Source organism: Onychostruthus taczanowskii, unplaced genomic scaffold (genome assembly GCF_017590055.1).
Source record: "Onychostruthus taczanowskii isolate IOZ18803 unplaced genomic scaffold, ASM1759005v1 scaffold107, whole genome shotgun sequence".
NCBI lineage: Eukaryota > Metazoa > Chordata > Aves > Passeriformes > Passeridae > Onychostruthus > Onychostruthus taczanowskii.
In genome coordinates, this window is record NW_024497297.1 from 1,237,691 (window position 1) to 1,256,701 (window position 19,011).

At 48.2% G+C, this 19,011-nt stretch overlaps 1 protein-coding gene across 2 annotated transcripts in view; it reads left to right on the forward strand.

Moving 5' to 3' along the window:
- FBXW11 (F-box and WD repeat domain containing 11) overlaps positions 1 to 15,830 on the forward strand; it is a 49,072-nt gene extending 33,242 nt beyond the window's left edge. For both annotated transcript variants that reach the window (XM_041417742.1, XM_041417750.1), the window contains exons 6-13: positions 5,042 to 5,179; positions 5,710 to 5,828; positions 6,371 to 6,620; positions 7,607 to 7,725; positions 8,251 to 8,361; positions 8,880 to 8,958; positions 10,324 to 10,512; positions 13,474 to 15,830. In XM_041417742.1, the coding sequence (XP_041273676.1) occupies positions 5,042 to 5,179; positions 5,710 to 5,828; positions 6,371 to 6,620; positions 7,607 to 7,725; positions 8,251 to 8,361; positions 8,880 to 8,958; positions 10,324 to 10,485 (978 nt within the window). In that variant the 3' untranslated portion in view covers positions 10,486 to 10,512; positions 13,474 to 15,830. The remainder of the gene's footprint in view (positions 1 to 5,041; positions 5,180 to 5,709; positions 5,829 to 6,370; positions 6,621 to 7,606; positions 7,726 to 8,250; positions 8,362 to 8,879; positions 8,959 to 10,323; positions 10,513 to 13,473) is intronic.
- Positions 15,831 to 19,011: the final 3,181 nt, after the last annotated feature.

The following is a 19,011-nucleotide window of genomic DNA, read 5'->3' on the forward strand; positions in this document are numbered from 1 at the left end:
AAGATTGACCAAATCCTGCTATATTGTTTCCAAGGGTGAGAGTTAGGAATTTATTGCAGCTGGTGCTAAATTGGGTTGTAGGCAAAGATAAGCTCAAAGCAGAATGTGCTCTCTGATGTCAGAATTTGAAAAATAATCCCAAACCTGAATTAACAATTGAAAGGAAAAATGAGGAATGATAAACAGCAAATTTTAATTCTTTCCCTTGGGCTCTACTTGCATTGTGTGTCAAAAGTTCATGCAACCACAGAGTGGTGGGAGCTGAAGGGTAACATAGGCAGGGGTTTGGCAGAGGGAGCTTCCCTTGCCTCTCCAGAAATGTAGTGGTACCAGTGTCTGTTTACTTCATGCCAAACACATTTTAGGAACATAATGTAACTTCTGAAGTCATTTGATTTGAAAATAAGAGGACATTTAGAGATCAGAAACCAAATTCTTGGAAAGAGATGGTTACTCCCCACCTCCACTGTGAAGCCAAATATTTAATTAGGTTTCATTTCACAAGAGGTGGTCCAGTCCCTCCAAACCTCTCCAAGTCACATGTTGAACTGCCAGGGTTTTTTAGGAGCTTTTTTTTTAAAGAGAAAACCTTTTTGATTTGGGGGTTTATCCTAGAAAACTACTTGGTGTGAGACCTTGTTTGTGGAGGGCCCCAGCTGGAATGGGGTGGCCATTCCCGTGGGGAGCTGTCCTTGGGCACAGAGCCAGGCTGGGAGGGTTAATCCTGCTGACTCCAGAACCCCAAGTCCCTGGAATTTTTCCATGTTATTTGTGAAGCGTGGCCAACTATTGTGTTGTCCCCTCAGGATCAGCACAAGTATCTATTTCTGGTGATGACTTGAGAAGACTTTATTTCATAAGTGTTCTCCTTATCTTGAGGCACATGGTGAGTGCCCTCAGTTTGTTTCCATGGAGACTTGGGTCCACCTAATTAAGATGAGAATAAAAATGTGGTTTTTTCTAAGGCTTTAGAAAGATGTGATGCCAGGCCATCAGATAAACACTCTGTGTTCTTCTGATTTCTGGAAAAGTTTCGGTTTTAGGACTGGAAGTGAAATTTTAAAGCCTTGGGACAGTTTGAAAAGGGAAAGGAGTTGGTTCTTGTGCTAAGTCCCTGCCAGCACTGGGACTTGGTTGTTTATGAAGATTGCAGGGTATAATTTCTGAGGGAAATGGGTTTGTTTAGTACTGCTCTTAATTATGATGCTGGAGAAATTTTATGTGCATGTGTGGGGAGAATCTGGTCAGCATTATATGCCTAGAAATTTTTTCAGTCAGCCTTTGAAATCTCTATTCCACAGGTGCTTTCCAAAAAACATTTCTTAAAGATGAAGCTGGCCAAGGAGAGGGGAGGCTTTGGAGCAGGAGGGACCAAGTTCTTGTGGTGCATGGCACAGACTGCAGCTCTCCTCTGAGCAGGGCAGAACTCTCCCCTCAGCTGCCTTGGCCACGGGCTGGGGCCCTGCCTTGGCTCCTTTGGTTCCCTTTGCCCCACAGCACTCCTGCTTTTTAACTCACAGGGGCTGGAGAGCAGCCCTGGAAGGGGACCTGGGGGTCTTTGCTTATCAGAGCCTCTGAATTTGATCATGAATGGAATATTAAGCCCTCTCTACCCTGGTGACACAAGTTCATTTATTTGTGCCTTCCCTCTGCCATGGTTAGGAGGGATTTTCCTTTTTCCCTTTGAGGAAAGTATGAGAAGAACAAAGGGTTGGATTTTCATGGCCTAATGCGTCAGGAGAAATCCCTACATACGTAACAAATGTGGATGTTCCTTTTTGCTGTCCCACTTGTCCTGCAGGAAAAATTGTTTATTCAGAGGGAACAGAAACTCCTTGGTTTATGGGATTAAGATAAACCCACTTACTCTGCAATAACATTCACAAGGATAAAAATGCAGTTGTTAGCCAAGGAGCTGAACACAGTGGTAAAAAAACCCTGCTCCTAGTAGATTATCCTTAACACTTCCAATGTATAGTTAATGTTCCAGCTGTTAATGCAGATTAATTGCATTTTTTCACTGTGCATTCACACCAATGAATATATTCTGGCATGGTCAAGGCTTGGCTACACCTCTGTATCTTGGACTATTTTCTGTTTGTACTTTTCTCACTAAATGCCTTTCTTTCTTTCAATCCATTTGTGTACCACTTCAGCTGCCAAATGGCTCTCCTGCTGTGGCAAATGCTAGGTCTTCCCTTGTATGTTCAGATTTTGTTGGTTGGGCAGCATTTGTGAGCTCTTCGCTGCTGTTGCTCTGGTGAGCTTTTAGGAGAGTGTGAGAAACTGTGGGTGTGAACTCAGAGACTGTTCTCCCTTTTATTGGGGAAACCTGAGTTCAGAGGCAGAGAAGAAGAGAAGATTTTTGAGGGCATCTGTTGAAAATGCAGCAGTGGGTTTTGGTTATCTTGGTGCAGGTTTGGAACCATAAATACACAAACTGTGGGATTCTTCAGCCCTGACTCCCTGATGCTCGTAAAGAGGCCACAGACACAGTGATCTCCTCACCCCTCATACCTGCTGTCCTCCCAGCTTGGTGTATCCAGTTAGGATCTCTCCTGGCAGGAGGATGCAGATGAAGACTTTCACTTCCTGCAGCATGGAGCAATGACCAGAAATTCCCTGTAGCAGAAGCTTTCATGTGGTTGCCAGTTCTTCATTAACCGTGTTCCTCTCGGAGGGTCCTCCAGTTGCCCACCCACTCAGTCTGTTCAGTCATCCCAAATGTTATTTCTCTGGATGTGCACATCTGGTTTCACTCCACTGCCCAGGGAAGTGCTGCTGTACTTTCTGTGTGTCATGGCTGCTTTCCCAGCATCCCAAGAATTAAGGCAGCGTGAGGGGATTTTACAAGTTCTCCAAAAACAGGCACTGTTTTCCCACAGTAGCCACACCACATAATGGCTATATGGAATGACATCTCCTCACAGAACTGAACTGTGCACTTGCATGTGCCTTACTGCCCTCACAGAGGTACACAAGACTTTAGTTTCCTTTATCTGAAGCCAGCATTTTCTTATGGGGAGCAGCTGAAGTAGCTTCCTATAGTGAGCCCGTGAGAACTGAGCCAGCTCGTGTCCCCAGTGCCTGGTGAGCAAACTTCCACTGCATGCTGCTCTGTCTGGGGAGCTGACAGCAGCATTTCTGATCTGGGGGGTTCCCAGTGTATTCTGGAGCTGTTGGGAGTGGCTGGCACAGGTAGCTGAAGTGTGGAAGTGCTCACAGAGCCTTCACAGCTCCTCTGGCACATGCTTGGTGCAAGCTTAGTGCAGACCTTTCCAAGAACAGGGCTTTGGGGAAGCTCTCCCTTAAGACTATTCAGAACTGAGTATCTGAACAGAAATAGTTTCTAAAACTATTTAAACTGGCTGACTGGGATCTCTGATGCCTTATCCCTGTGCCTCTGGTGTTACTATTACATATTTAAATCTGCTGCCTTCAGATATATAACTATATTGCCTCCTGCTGCTGATGCCTGCAGTCCTCTCCTGTTTCTGAGGGTCAAAGGTGTTGATGAGCTGCAGTCGTGCCCTCCTAGCCCAGATGAAATAAAGCTTGGGAATTGCCTGTCCTTCCCTCCTCCAACCCTGCACTGCATGCTGAGCAAGGAGATGAGCTGGGCTGATCTCTCCAGAGCAGTGCCAGCTTTTGGCCCAGTTCCCAGTGTGCCAGTCAGCAGGGCACAGGCTGGCCAGGAAAGCTGATCCCAAACTGACACCGTCACTTTCGTTGGTTTCCCCACCAAATTGGAAGGGAATGAGGGGGTGAGTGATCTGTCAGCTGCTCCTCTAGAAGCGTCTCTTCATATTTGTGATTTAGACAAATTCCTGGGGCACATCAGGTTTTTATTAGGACTGGGTATAATTCTCTCCAAATTGCATAATGGGAGACAATTTAAGGAGCAAACAAGTGGAAGACAAAGTGGAAAGTCAGTTTTCCCTTGAAGCAGACATGTTTTCCTAGAATTGGGATGTCACACTCCACTTCTGTCTTTACTGAGGGTTCAGTCAGTTTTAATCTAGGAGGAGCTGCAGAGGTGCCTGCTACTGCTTTGGAAGTTAGGATTGTGTAATAAATATGCTTTTCCAAACAAACTGCCAGTCTGTCATCTTCTCCCCAGGTTTCCATGCAGTATTTGGGGAGGATTGCAGGGAAATAGCTAAACAGATGGCCTATTCTGATGAAAGCATCCCAGCCTGCCCAGGTGCTGCAGGTGTTGGCCTGGAGTTCTGGGCACACATTCTCTTATGGTTGTATTAGGATCTTCCTGTCCAAACCCCCACATTTCTTTGAATCCAGCATTGATTTTCCAACAAGGACTAAAGCTGATTAAGACCTGAAAATCATACTGGTTCTGCTGTGAAATAGTATGCAGTTTTTTAAGGGGTGTCATGTCTACTTAAAAATACCTCTCAGAATGAAAATGTTGAGAATTACTCTTCCAGATTTCAAGTGGGGCAAGGAAAGCAAGTTTAGGTTATTTGAAACCTTATAGTTCCTGTTGAGCTTTATTTTTATCAGGATTTTAGTACTTTCAGGAGGGTTTCATATCTCAACACCTCTTTCCAAGGTGTGTAAGTACAATTAATGGGTGATATGGCTGGGTAGGGGAAGGGAAGACCCAGGAAATCCCTTCACCCACATGTTGGAATCAGCAGTTCTGTAATGTTGGTCACCCAGGTGAGGCTAGACAAGGCACCGTGTGAGCTCCTGGTCTCATCTTTGCAGATTTTGTTGGTTGGTCACGTAAATGTAGGGAGAAATGGTTCTGGAATGTATCTCTCTAATGGCTCCTTGCAAAATTTTCATTAAGGCTGGTTGACCATGGTTTCCTCCGTAAACACAGCTTTTGACATGACAAATGACAGAAGTGCTAATGGTAATTCATTGTGGTTTGTGTGTCTTTATTGGGAGCTGTAGAAGAGATTTGTTTTATGTCCTTCAGATTCAAAGATGGTGTGTGTTAAAGTGGGAAGCTGGGGGGTGTGGGACAGTCCTGGTGCAGCCTGAGGCCCAACTCCTGTTTTTGCCCTCTGGTCAGACTATAGAATCCAACTGGAGGTGTGGGAGGCACAACTTGCAGAGGATCCAGTGCCGCTCTGAGAACAGCAAAGGGGTCTACTGTTTACAGTATGATGATGAGAAGATCATCAGTGGCCTACGAGATAACTCCATTAAGGTGAGCACTTCCCTTTGTCCTTGCCCTGGCTGTGAGTGGGGTTCTGCCCTGGAAGCAGCCTGTGCTTCTTGGTGTCTCTTCGTGGGACACTGGTTAGTGAGGGTGGGATGTCTGAGCCTGGCAAAGTCCTCACCTGCACTCTGCTCTGGAAGCCTGGGGCACTGCCAGGGATCAGGTCCATTGACTACAAAGATTGCCCTGACATCAGTGTTCCCCCAGGAGAGGGGAGGTCTCTGTGTACCACTGGCCTTGGCTGTGGCTGTTTCATTGTCAGGACTTCACTTCCATGCTCATCCTTCCTGGCCCTTCTTTGGCCGGACAGGATTTGATCTACTCATGGTGCTTGGTTATTTTTCACTGTTGTCTCAAAAACTTCCATCAATACTTCCTAAAGCTAAAGGGAAGGACAAGGCCCCCTGATGGGGGTCTGGGGTCTGGTTTTCCTCCTTCCTTCGCAGCTGTGACAATGTTCAAGTCTCAGACCATGTTCTTGATCTTGATAAGCCATTTACCCATCTTGTTTCTAACAGATTTGGGACAAAACAAGCTTGGAATGTTTGAAAGTATTGACGGGACATACTGGCTCAGTTCTTTGTCTGCAATATGATGAAAGAGTTATTGTAACTGGATCTTCAGATTCTACAGTGAGGTGAGTGTTAAGTTCTTGTACAAAAATAACTTGAGTTTCAGGGCTGGGAATATTTTCAATAATCTCTAAATATCAGAAAACATCCCTAAGATTAATGTGATATTTTGTATTCCAGAAGCAAGATACTCATACTTGGCAAAGGATCATATTAAATAATCTTTCTTCAAAATCTGTTTTGTTCTTTTAGCATTAGGAATTTTAAAGGAATATGACCTGTGGGATTCAAGGCATATCCTGAAGTTTTGGAGTGGCTGATGGCCAACCATGCAACAATTTCTTCAGTTACGGTTTCTTTTAGTGCCCTCTGACACGTTGCAGTTGTGACTCTTATTTGAGAGGGTGTTCAGTACACGTGGAGCGTTGCCTGACTTGCAGTTCTGCTGGCAGTGAGGACACTTCCAGCAGCCATCTTCCTGCCTTGCCTGAGCCCTGCCAGGGGTTAGCCAGCCAGAGCTCTCCCGTAGAGACTGGGGCAGGCTTGTGCCTGTTCTCACCCCGCAGAGCCATCACTTCCCTTGGGATAACACTCCTCTCTCCCACAGAGTCTGGGATGTAAATACAGGGGAAGTTCTGAACACGCTGATCCACCACAATGAGGCCGTGCTCCATCTGAGGTTCAGCAATGGGCTGATGGTGACATGCTCCAAGGACAGGTCCATCGCCGTGTGGGACATGGCCTCCCCCACGGACATCACCCTGCGCCGTGTCCTGGTGGGACACCGCGCTGCTGTCAATGTGGTGGACTTCGATGACAAGTACATCGTGTCAGCCTCGGGGGACAGGACCATCAAGGTCAGTGGCAGAGCTCTGCTCCAGGCCCTTTCTGGTGTCTCTCAGTGAGCAGTGTCCTCTTGCTGGCTCTTGGTGACTTTGGGCACACAACTGCACTGGAATATTTTTGATGGAAAAGCAAAGCCCATTTGCTGTATGAACTCTTAGTCTCCAGATCAGTTGCTCTGTTGAATGTGGCACATCCTGTGACTTTTTCCAGTGGTATTTTTAATTTCACTTGGCAGTTCTGTCCAGACATGAAATTCCTCAGCACTGCTTTCCTCACCATGCCTTCCAAGCAGCTCAGTCAGGCTGTGCCATGTTTGAAGGATTCAGAGGCTGCATTTGAAGGCTGTTACATACCAGAAGATTTGAGTTACCCAGAGTGCACTAATGTAACAAAGGCATTTCCACCCTGCCCTCTGTGAACCAGAGCTGCCTTAGCCTGGGCCAAGAAGTTCTTAGTGTTCCATGTCCGAATCTCTGCCAGGGATCCTGCTGCACTTTGTGTTGGAAAATGAGCCACTTTATACTCTGCGTTACAATTTCAATTACAGTTCATTAAAAATGGGCAAAGTTGATTGAATCCTTTAAGGTTAAGACCAAGCTTAAAGGCCATTTGGACCTTCTCTTACTAAGAGCTTCCTAATAATTTCTTTGGTAAAAAAGTGTGAGGGTTTTGTGTTTGCCACCTCCAGTTTTAAAAATGATTTTTAACTTAGGAAGTGTAATCAAGGTTTGAAATCATTTGGAGCAGTCTCTGCCACCTGAAAATATTTTAGATACAACCCCCAGCTCTTCTCAGTGCCACAGCAGTGCCTGTGCCTCTGTCCCTGCTGGGTCCCCACTGGTGCCCAGGCCCTGCTCTTTGCCTCTGAAGATGCTCTGTGTGTTTTCACTCCTCTGTCAACCTCAGGCCACTCTGTCTGTGAATTCCTAGTGGCTTCTCATGCGGTGCAGAAGCCCTGTTTGCTGCAGCTCTCAGGGAGTTTGTCCCCTGTTCCCAGGTGTGGAGCACCAGCACGTGCGAGTTCGTGCGGACCCTGAACGGGCACAAGCGCGGCATCGCCTGCCTGCAGTACCGGGACCGCCTCGTGGTCAGTGGCTCCTCGGACAACACCATCAGGTGGGTGCCACCAGCTGCTGTGTGTGACTGACAGGGGCCTTCTGTCCTGAAAACAGGATTTCCCTCAATTCTGATGCTGAAAAACTTCCTTGGCGTGGCTTGCCATTGGAGCAGATGGTTTCTGAATGGGGCTTACCTCAGTGTGGGAGTAAACATTTCACAGCCCCATGGAAGAGTGGGACACTGAGGTTTCAGAGTGAACAAAACCTCTTATCTACTGCTATATCCCCTTGTCGTCTGCTGGGAGAGATGGGGAAGACATTGCTCCCTGGTTTTCTTACTTTCTGAACTTCTAATCAATGGCTTACAGAGAACAGAAAAAACTCTGTTAGAATTTCCCAGAATAACACACATCTGAGCTTTACTTGCATGTGATTCTGAATGATTACAATAATTTTAATATGTGTACTGTAGCTGCTCTGAATGGCACTTTTTAAAGCAAATTGCATACCTCCCACAGCAAACCAGCCAGTAGATGCTTAACCCTGGGTGTAGGAATCAGCCTTTCTCGTGTGTTCTCCCCAGGCTCTGGGACATTGAATGCGGTGCCTGTTTAAGAGTATTAGAAGGCCATGAAGAGCTGGTTCGGTGCATCAGGTTCGACAACAAGAGGATCGTTAGTGGAGCCTATGATGGGTAGGTCTGACAGCAGTTCCCAAAATTTAGCCTTTCTCTTGTAGGGCTCTCAGGAATCTGCAGACCATTTCTGTGGGGCTGATGGCAGGACTCCTCTCCAGAGCTCTTCTGGCTTGCTTAGTGTCTGCAGTGCAATGTGGATTCATGGCAGTTACATCCATATCCAAATTCTCCATTTTTTTTCTCTGCCTGGAGAGTTACTGAAAACAATTCAGGAACTGGGTTTGGCTGTAGCCTTTTATTTGCTCAGTGTCTGCCTGGGGTTGGTGGGCCCAGCTTCGTTCCCGCATTGCAGAGGGGTCTGTGTGTGCATTGTCAGCTTGTCTGTCACAGCCATCACTGCAACGGCTGCTGCAAAGGCACTCAAAGCTGCCTGGCTTTTACGAGCTCGAGCATTCGTATTTCTCACACTGTGCTGGATCCTGAGGAAGTAGCTGTAGCGAAAAGCTGGCAAGCTTTCCAGGGCTTTGGATGTTATTTTCTATGTTTTCATAATGACTTTCTTCTCTTACTTTTAGGAAAATTAAAGTTTGGGACTTGCAAGCTGCTCTTGACCCTCGTGCCCCAGCAAGTACGTTATGCTTGCGTACGTTAGTGGTAAGTAAAAATTAATTAATTTGGAGTAGTCAGGGGTGTTTTAGTGCATTATTGTGGGAATGTCAGGATGGTTTATGAAGTCTAGAGTACTTAAGAATGAAGAAAAATTTATTGTCATAGTCTGAATGATTTGCATCTGGGCTTAAATGAAAGATCAAATTTTTCTGGTTTGAGATTCTCCGATACTCTTAAAAGAAGAAGAAATCATCATGATACTTTATCAAGTCACTCTGGTTATTGGTGTGTGTCCCTAATATCACTGTAGGGCTGCTTTTAAATTTCCTTTTATTAACAAAGGGGCAAGAATCTTGTGAGCCTTTCCCAAACTTTTTTCCTAACCCTTAACTTTGGAAGGAAGAGCTGGGAAGAGGGGAGGAAGTTGAGTCCAACAGATTGCCACAGGAACTCTCAGCTCTTCAGAGGACAGTCACATTTAAGGCTTAAGTTGCTTAAGGTATATTTTTCTTTGTAATGAGGGCTTTGGCTTATGACAGCAGACTTAATTAAAAATAGATGAGGGAATGAATTCCTTGTTCTTTCCACCCAAATGAGTGTGGAACTTTACTTCAGGAGTCAGTTTGGCAAGCCCATAGCAACTCAGAGTCCTTGACTGTAGGTGATGCATGTGCTTGGCATTTCCAGCTCCTGGAGAAATGCTTGTGTGGCTGGAAATGCTTCTCCTTTTTCTTTCTCTTAGTAGTCGTGGTGTAGAGATGAGATTTAACAATTCTTTTATTTAGTTTTAGTGAAAAAGTTCTTTGTGTCTATGTTCTATGGGTGTCCTGTAGCTCAGGTTGGAGTTTGTGATCACTTTGCCAGCTTGGGTTGTTCTTCAATAAAGGCAGTGTCCTCACTTTAAATTTAATGAGTGTGGATAAGCTGGACTAAAGGGAGAACCTCTTCTGGGTTTCTGTGCCACTTTGAGATTTGTTGGAAGAGATGCTGGAGCATGTGCTCCCCTTTTTATGGCAGAGTTTGAATTCCTGGCTGCTGCTGTGTGGGTGTGAGGATCTTCTCAGCAAGGTGGAGCTGTGATGTGCTGTTTGGGGCTGCACAAAACCAGCATCAGCAGAGAATTCTGCAGGATAAGGAGCCGGGGCAGAGCATCAGTGCCAGCCAGGGGCCAAAATTGCTGCTCCTTGATGGACAGACAGCTTCCATCTGGAATAATCTCAGCCTGTAGCTGGGCTGGGCCCACTGAGGGAGGCTCAGGGTACAGCACTGAATTTGGGAGCAGTGTGTTTTCTGTAAAGAATTTACATACAAAAGCAGTTTTTCTTTGATCTGTGTATAATTATTAAGGTTTTTTAGTCAGCATAGCAGAGTTTGAACATACCTTGCTGACTGCTTGCTTCTTGCCCACAGGAACATTCAGGACGTGTCTTTAGGCTCCAGTTTGATGAATTTCAGATCATTAGTAGTTCCCATGACGATACAATTCTGATTTGGGATTTCTTAAATGTGCCACCGAGTGCCCAGAACGAGACCCGCTCTCCATCTAGAACATACACCTACATCTCCAGATAACAGTCTGCACTTTACTGCCCTCAGAAGGTAAGGCTGGGTCTGGGACATGTCTGAAACACTCCCTCTGCCTGCAGCTCGTCTTAATGAGGTTTTCCTTAAGAAAATAAAACGTTTTTATGCCACTTTTTTCCCTATCTAGTCTTGGTGTGGTCATGCTCCAGCATGTCTTGTTGGCTTCCCCCTTCTGTAAGCCCTCATGGTTATAATTGGGTGTTCAGGCATGTTAAAAAGAGCTGTCATGTATTCACAGCATTGCTGGGAATTGAGGAGCTTTGGTGTATGGCACAGACATTCCAGCTGTCCCATGAGTGGGAGCTGGTGGGAGCTCTCCACGTACCTGCTGGCTGTGGGGAGCTGTGCAAGGAGCAGTGCAGGGCCTCTACAGGGATCTGAGCCTGGGGCAGGAACAGCTCTCTGAGGAGCACAAGTGGCAGGGAGAGCTCTCAGAGCTCACCTGCACAGCTCAGAGCTGTCTGAAACAGAGCCCAGAACTCGCTGGAGTTTGGTTCCCTTTGCCAGTCACTCAGTCAGTGCCCAAAGCCCTTTGTTGGGGGTGTGGATTCTTCTCTCTGCCAACAATTGCACTTCAAACTACACCTACCTGTGAGTGCTGGACCTTGGAAACACAGGCACTGCCTTCCAAAGCACAGCAGGCTCTGCCAGTGCTTCCCAGGAATGGAGACACCACAGCAAGAGGAGCTGGGAGTGACATTGCCCCAACAGGAAGGATTTACTTTATTTCAAGTAGACAATGAGTACTTTGTTTAAACGTGGTGTGCAAAGCCTTCCTGTAAGAAGGGATTTTCGTTGTCTCTCTGGATACATTTGTCCCTGCTGTGGCAATGTATTCCTCAGGTTTTTTGAATTCTTTCAGGACCTCTGTGTCTGGCTGGGAAATCCCTTCCCTTGCACACTTTGAGGTGCTTCTGCTAAAAGATGAGTTTTCTTTCACTGCAGGAAAGGTTAGCTGCCTTCCCTGCTACTGAGCTCTTTTAAAAGTGCCAGGGCAGCCTCCTCTCTGGATCTGACACTGGGATCTGTTGGCACATGGCTTTGCAGGGTCTGAGCCAGCAGCTGCCCATTGCCAGGCCTCTCAGCTCTACTCAGGCCCTGCAATATGGAAGAGCTCTAATGCTGTGAACATGGGCCATGTGCAGAATCTCAGCTAAACCTCCCCTTCCCAGCAGGTTTCAAGAACCCTGCTGCAGGGGTAGCTTAGTGAAACTCATGGAATGGCTCATCCTGCCTGAGGCAGGACAGGGACACCTGAAAAGGCTGCATTTTGTAAACAGTCTCCATCTGCCTTCCAGTCCTGCATCAGTGCTTGCTTCTGTTAACTAAAATGATAATTTGAGATGGACAAAATCTGTTTTTAAATTACAGATTTGGCATGGGTCTTTAAAAGCCACATATAGGATGTCTTAACCACAAAAGAAACACAGAATCATGCACTATCCTGAGCTGGAAGGGACCCACAGGACCATCAGTCCAGCTCCTGGCCCTGCACAGACCCCAGCAATCCCCCCTGTGCATCCCTGGCAGAGTGTCCAAAGGCTCCTGGAGCTCTGGCAGCCTCGGGCCGTGCCCATTCCCTGGGCAGCCTGGGCAGTGCCAGCACCCTCTGGGGGGAGAACCTTCTCCCAAAATCCAGCCTGAGCCTGCCCTGGCCCAGCTCCAGCTGCTCCCTCAGGTCAAGAAATGAGGAGTTGTATAAAATTCCTGTCATTCCTTGAGCAGCACCGTGCTGGTGTCACTTGGCCACGTGGCTCCATCTTTGGGGTTTGCCAGGGCAGTGGGAGATGCTTTTGGCAGGGGGTTCTGCTGCTCACATCCTGCACACTTGGCAGTTGAGCAGAGCTCAGTCTCCTGGCCCAGGAGGCACAGCTGGGACTACACAGCCCCCAGCTCCTGGTGTTGGTAATGACAGTCCTTTTACAGCTATTTCCTCTACTGCAGAGATGCTGTGATGTCACTTTTTGACAGGTTTGTTCTGACTTCAGAATCCAAAACCCCTAAATCTACATAAAATTATGGTCAAACAGCTAATATTTCATCATGACATTTAATGAAACAGTTTTATAAGCTTTCAAACATCAGTCTTGCAAGTTTTGAAGCAGCCCTGCACACGTTTTTACAGGCTTTGCAATGTGAGGCTCTTCAAAGTGGATCAATTTTGACAGTCCTGGCAGTTGGCTGTGAGAGTTTTATTGCTTTCTGTTGAATTCCTGTTGTTTATTGTAACATGATAAAAATTGTTACCATATGATAGTCTAATATTCTGGTATTAAGCATTAGGCATTGGGCTGAGGGAAGGGAAGTCAAGAGCAAGTGCCTAATGATGTTTTAACCTTTCATGTGAATGTCATATCAGAAGAGGGAAGTTCTCCCTAGTCCATTAAAGATAGTTTTGGGAAGTGGCAGGTAAAATCAAAGTTCAGATTTAATTACACTCAGACCTTACACTGCCTCCAAGCTGATAACAGAGCCATCAGGCTGAAAATGGGATTATCAAAGTATTTGAGGGTTTTGTCTGTTTTCCTAAAAGCTGCTCATGTATTAAAGCAGATGAACTTGCCTCCTGTGCAGAGCTCTTCCTCTGCAGTGTGAGGAAGAAAGAACAATCCCCTGGCCATTTTGGGGTGGGTTCAGGGGGCTGAGCTGGAGGGTCCCTGGCTGTGCCTACCAGAGCTGGGCCTGTGGCTTTGTGAGACAAAACTGCCTGTGGGTCACTGCCAAGGACCAGAGCCATGCAGAGCCTGGCTCTCGCTGCAGTGGCACTCAGAGCCCTGGGGCAGCTCCCTGCAGGAGGGGCTGCACTGGGGAGTTCCTGGCCAGTGGCCCTGGCTGTGCTGCACGAGTGTCACCTCCTGCACGTGCTCTGCCCTTCCCCTCTTAGCCTGGATGCAAAGGATGCTGTGGGCCTGAGCACCTGGGGATGCTGCTTGCTCTGTGCCTCCTCTCAGGTCACTTGTCTTTTGTCTTTTTCAGGGTTCCACAGTCTTGAACTACTGGATTTTTGGCTACTACATGCCTGAAGATGATTGACAGCTAAAGTCAGAATTGGTTCTAGATGCTGTGTAGATGCAAAGCAGCACAATTCTATATCTAAACTTCTTAATCTTTCCTGCTCTCAGTGGTCGTCTTTGAATTTGCTACAAATTCACTGACTTGGAGTAGATGAGTTTCAGAAGCCTATCCTTCCCTGCTGTGAGAAATCCAAAGCTTCACATGTAAATTGTCCGTAGAAACTGAACTCTGATGGCTTGTTTTCAGATATAAATCAGAAGTCAAGAAAGGACTTGGCCTAATTTATATTGCTTTGCACTTTTGTCTGACTTTAAAGGAAAAAAAAAACATTCTCCAGTGAAATTTGGGTGCCAAACACATGCCCAGAATGTACAGAGCTTTGCTTTCCAGTCACCACTGTCCTTTAGGCGTTCCCCATGGCAAGTTCAGAGCCCGTTCTGTTCCATAGGTGTACGTTGGACTCTTAGAAATATTTCTGAGCTGCTCAGTAATATTTTTGGATTACAGTTTACTTGTTTCTGCACCAATAATTTCTTTTAAATTAAAGATTCCCTGTAATTCAGGCTAGGTTATCTGAACTAGTTGTATAGCACTGTCTTTTCCTTTGCCCTGTGCTCTGTACTCGCTGTCCTGTGCTTCCTGATGTTTGCTGTAGTCCCCCTCCTTCCCTGTGTGCTTCCCTCATCTCGGATACTGTGTAAGCATGTAGATACCTTGTACATACAGCAGAGCCTCTGGTGCCAGCCTCGGGGTGTCCTGACACTACACACTAACACTCAGCGTGGTGGCACTTGGCAGCAGGATGTCCCAACCCCTGGCACTGGTGGTGACATTATTACCTAGACACTGTCTCTACAAAAGGAGGTTTTCAGTATTCATTAGTTGGGTTTTGGTTTTTGTTTTGGTTTTTGTTTTGGTTATTTTTTGTTGGTTTTTTTTTTTTTTTTTAATGGGAACTACATATTTTAAAATGTAATTTCTAAACTTTTTAAAAATTAAAAACTGTTTAATTTATGTTCTGTATCTTATATTTTTGTGCCGCGGGATTTGCAGCTGTGTGTCTGATACCAGTGGGGCCTCACAGCCCCTGCTGATGTCCTCGGTAGCATTAGTTTGGCTGCTCAGTGGAGAAGATACCATGGGCCAAAGTTCCATTATTTATGTTTCATTTGTGACACTTCCCGACGGTGAGAGGAGCTCGTTCCAGTCACTGCTCTGCTTCCTGTGCCAGTTCCGCGCACTTGTCCCAGGAGGATCGGCTGCCGCGTCCTGGCTCCTCCATGCTTTTTGTGAGGGAGCCTCCATAGCTGCTTCTTCAGTTCTCACAGTGTCCCGTCATCTGTGTGGTCCCACAAACCCCCTGCGTTGTCCTTGGCCAGGAGGAGACGTGGAGCGATGCGAGTGGAGTTTCTGTCGCGGCGGCCCCGTGCCTCCGCGTGCCCGCGTGCGCGGGGCCGGCGTGGTCCCGGCTGTGCGGGGAGGGCTGGGCTGGCCGGGCTGTGCTGCCGTTCCCCGTCTGTGTGTGTCTGTGCCGTGTGTGCTGCCTGCAGCTGTCGGCTCTGTGGGGTTCTTGCCTTTCCCTGTGCGGTCCCGGGGCGGGCGGTGCCGAGGGACAGCGGGGGAGCTCGAGGTGTCACCAGCCCAGCCCAGCAGGTCACCGCAGGGGCTCCCTCCCCACCCTCCCCCTGTTGCTCCGGCTATTTATTCATCCAGATGAGCGAATGTGATGAAGTCCAGAAGAGCAAACTCGCTCCTGAGCGTCCATAAGGTCACTTTTTGGTAAGCTTGACAGTAGTTCGTGCAAGTGTCTTACTTTACCCTTCTCATCTAATGGCTTTAATATTAAACTGTTAAAAAAAAAGATCTGTTGCAGCCCTGAAGAAAAAGGTTCTTTGTTTCTGAAGAGCGGAGTCCTTTTTTTAAAAATGCATGTGTAAGATATAAATTCCTGTTTTTCCTTGGGAGATAATGGTATTTGGACATGCAGTCTAAATTTCTTTGTGCTTTGTGTAACATAGCAGTGGACTTTTGTGATTGGCACCCAAGGAACTCGACTCCTGGGATTCATGGTAGTGATCCTGGCTGCACTCTGGACTTTGTTTTGCTAACCATAATTGAGCAACTGTACATTACTGCGATATTAATGTTTCAAAGCACTGGGATAGTCTAATTCTAACTTGTAATTATGTTTGCCAATTATCTGTTTGGAAAGTTGGTGTATGAACAGCTTCTTGAAACTGTTAAATTGTACAGATATCGTTCATGATCTAAAGCTTTGTACTGTGGAATGTGCTTAATAAAAAAAAGTTTGAACTTAATTTGTCACATGAATGGATGAGTGATGTCACCTCAGCAGAGTTTGGGTGTGAGTTAAGGATGGACTGGAGCAGCTTGGCTGGGGGAGTCCCTGTCCAGTAAATGTGTGGGAGGCACAGGGCAATGGAGCCAAACCCATGTGCCACAGCCCAGCTCCTGCTCTGGCACAGGGGGTGGCAGCTGCTGTTTCACCCTTCCCTTTCTTTGGAACAAACTGGGAGGAATAGTTAGACGTGGAGCTGAGCTCATTCACCCTTCACAGAGGTCTGAACCCCACTGCTTCTGCAGGAACATCACAAGGAATTTTTCTTACTTTACCAAGAATGCAGATAGAATTTTTAAAATACTACCCATCTCCTGGCTCGTTGAAGCGACCTCCATGCTTTGAGCTGTGCAGAATCTTCCAGGGCTCTGACTCAGGAAAAGCTTTGCCTTGGGCTTTCGTTTGCTGCTGTGCAGTGGCTTGTTCAGTGCTGGGTTTGGTTTGTTCAGTGCTGGGTTTGGGTTTGGTGGGTGTCTGGGAGACACTGACCTGAAAAGGTTTTGGAGGTGCCAGAAACTCCACTAAAAATACAAGCAGTTCTGGCTTAGCGTTGGCAAATCCAGGCCTCAGGAATTACTCCAGTGCAGATGACTTCTTGTTCTCCTTGCCCCACTCTTGATTCTGGATAGGAGTGTTGGAAGCAGTGTTGCTGAGGCTGCCCCTGGAGCTGAGTGAGTCCAATCCGCTCTGTTTGGTGCCAGGAGTGCTCTGTGGAAGCACAGCCTGGCCGAGCTCGTAACAGGGTTTTGAAGGCCTTGCTGGATATCCTTATCCAAATAAGCCACAAAAGCTCTGGGATGGATCTGCCATGTAAACCTTGAGGTTAGCCTTTAACATTCCAGCTCATCTGGGTGGCCTTTGGGTTTGGTTGTTTTGTGGGTTTTCCCTTGCAGCCTTTCACAGTTGGCTGTTAATTCCCACCAGAGAAGTCATGGAGGCCCCACTCCCCTGGGTGCTCCCACCCATCCTGGGGGGATTTGAGGTCTCTTTGGACTCTCCCCACACACTGTCCTGAGCGTGGAGTGCCCGTGGGGCTGGGCCCTGCCCTGGGTTGGTGGGCAATGAGAGCAGGCTGGGCTCCAGGGACCCCACAGGCACTGGGGTCTCTCTCAGGCCTGGCATCTCCTGTGGATGGGGTTAGAGCAGCACAATTCCAGAGGGGAAAACTCCATTCAACCTGGCCTTGGACACTTCCAGGGATCCAGGGGCATCCACAGCTGCCCACCCTCCCAGGGAACAATTCCTGCCCAACATCCCATCCATCCCTGCCCTCTGGCAGTGGGAGCCATTCCCTGTGTCCTGTCCCTCCATCCCTTGTCAATTGTCTCTCTCCATGTTTCCTGGGGCTCCTTCAGGCCCTGCAAGGCCCCAGTGAGCTCACCCCAAAGCTTCTCCTCTCCAGGTGAACATTCCCAGCTGTGCCAGCCTTTCCTGCCAGCAGAGCTGCTCCGTCCCTCTGCCCATCCTGGAGCCTCCTCTGGCCTGGCTCCAGCAGCTGCAGCTCCTCCCTGTGCTGGGCCAGCTGTGCAGGTGGCTCTCACCTGCTGCCCACACTGGGGAGATGAAGGGAGAAAACGGACCTTTGGAAAAGACCCTTTTCTGCTCCCCATCCCAGCAGAGCTTTTGCTCAAAATCCCAGGCCAGACCCAGTCTCCAGGATCACTCCCTGGCCTGGGCTGTGCTGCCTGACAGCAGTGCCATTCCCTGCAGAGGGAAATGCTCCCCTGGGATGCTGCTCTGGCACCCAGACTCTCCATGGTGTCTGTGCGGGCTGTCCCTGTGTCACAGCCCCTGCTCTGTGACAGTGACAGGATTTGGGGCTGCTGCTGCTTGGCAGGGCAGGAGGATGGAGCCAGCGTTGGCTTTTCCAAGCTCCAGCTTTTCCCTGGATACATTAAACACATTTGTGCAATGCTCTGTGCTGCTGGAACAGAACTTAAGTCACTTGTTAATCACTCACAAACCAGGACCAAACGGTTCTGGGCAGTGGGTGCTCCATGGCAGAGCTCCTGCCCTCTACAGAACTGTTCTGCAGCAGAATAGAACTCGGGGCAGGGGATAAGAGAAATCAGCAGAGATTATCCAAGCCTGTAGGTAACAGCCTCTCGGAACACCTCTGGGCACTGCAGCAGGATGAGGGACTGCAGTGAGTTGAGGCCTCTCTGGTTCAGGCTGTCTGAGCTCACTCAGTCTCCCTGAGTGTTTCTACCATCACCAAACACATGGCACATGCCCACTAAAATCTGTGAGCGCTGACTGAAATGGTTCATTTTTGTCCTTAGTAGATTTTTGTTTTGTTTTAGTAATGAGATTATTTTCTAAAAATGTTGTAAACAGTAATTTAACAGATCAAAATCGCAATTGAACCAAAGAGAATCCCGCAGAATTTTCCTTGGGCTTTGTACATCTCTGCACGGGAGCTGGTCGTATCCAGACGGGTACAAGGGATGGGCACCTTTTGTCTTCCCTTAGGAACGGCCCCGCTGCATTCCCTGGGCACCAGCAGCGCTGTGGGAGCGCTAATTGGGAACCGTAATTGGTTACGGCTGCCTCTGGGAAGGTTCGCAGGGACCACCCTCTCTCCCGTCTCGTCTTTCCCAGCGTCTGCTCGGGGCTGAGCCCAGAGCACCTCCGGCCGGATGATGTTCCGTGGCAGAGGAATTCAGGGATGGTCTGTGGGATTTCTGTATCACCACGGGGAGGCTCCGCGCCCGAGGGTGACCCCGCTGCTCTCGCAGGTCTCTGTCGCCCCTGATGAGCTCTGCAGGTCCTGCAGTCCCTCCCTGCAGCTCCTTGGGGGTGGATTGAGCGGGGAAAGGCACTGGGAGCGCTCTGCAGACATCTCGGTGACTCCCAGTGCCGGGGCTGCTTTGGACTCTGGCAGGGACATCCCGCAGGGACATCCCGCTGGGACATGCCTCCGGCTCCTCCCCAGGGCCCCGGGCAGCCCTGGACCCGGCTAGCTCCCAGCCTTGTTCCCAGTCCCAGCGGCTGCCACGGGACCGGAGCTGCGCAAGGGAAGGTCCGAACCAGCAGCATCGGGTTTGGGCACGAACCCGCCCCCCCAGACCGGGCTGAACGGAGCGGGGAAGAGGAAAGAGGCGCCGGGGGCGGGTTGCCCCAAACCTTTCCTTTCCCTG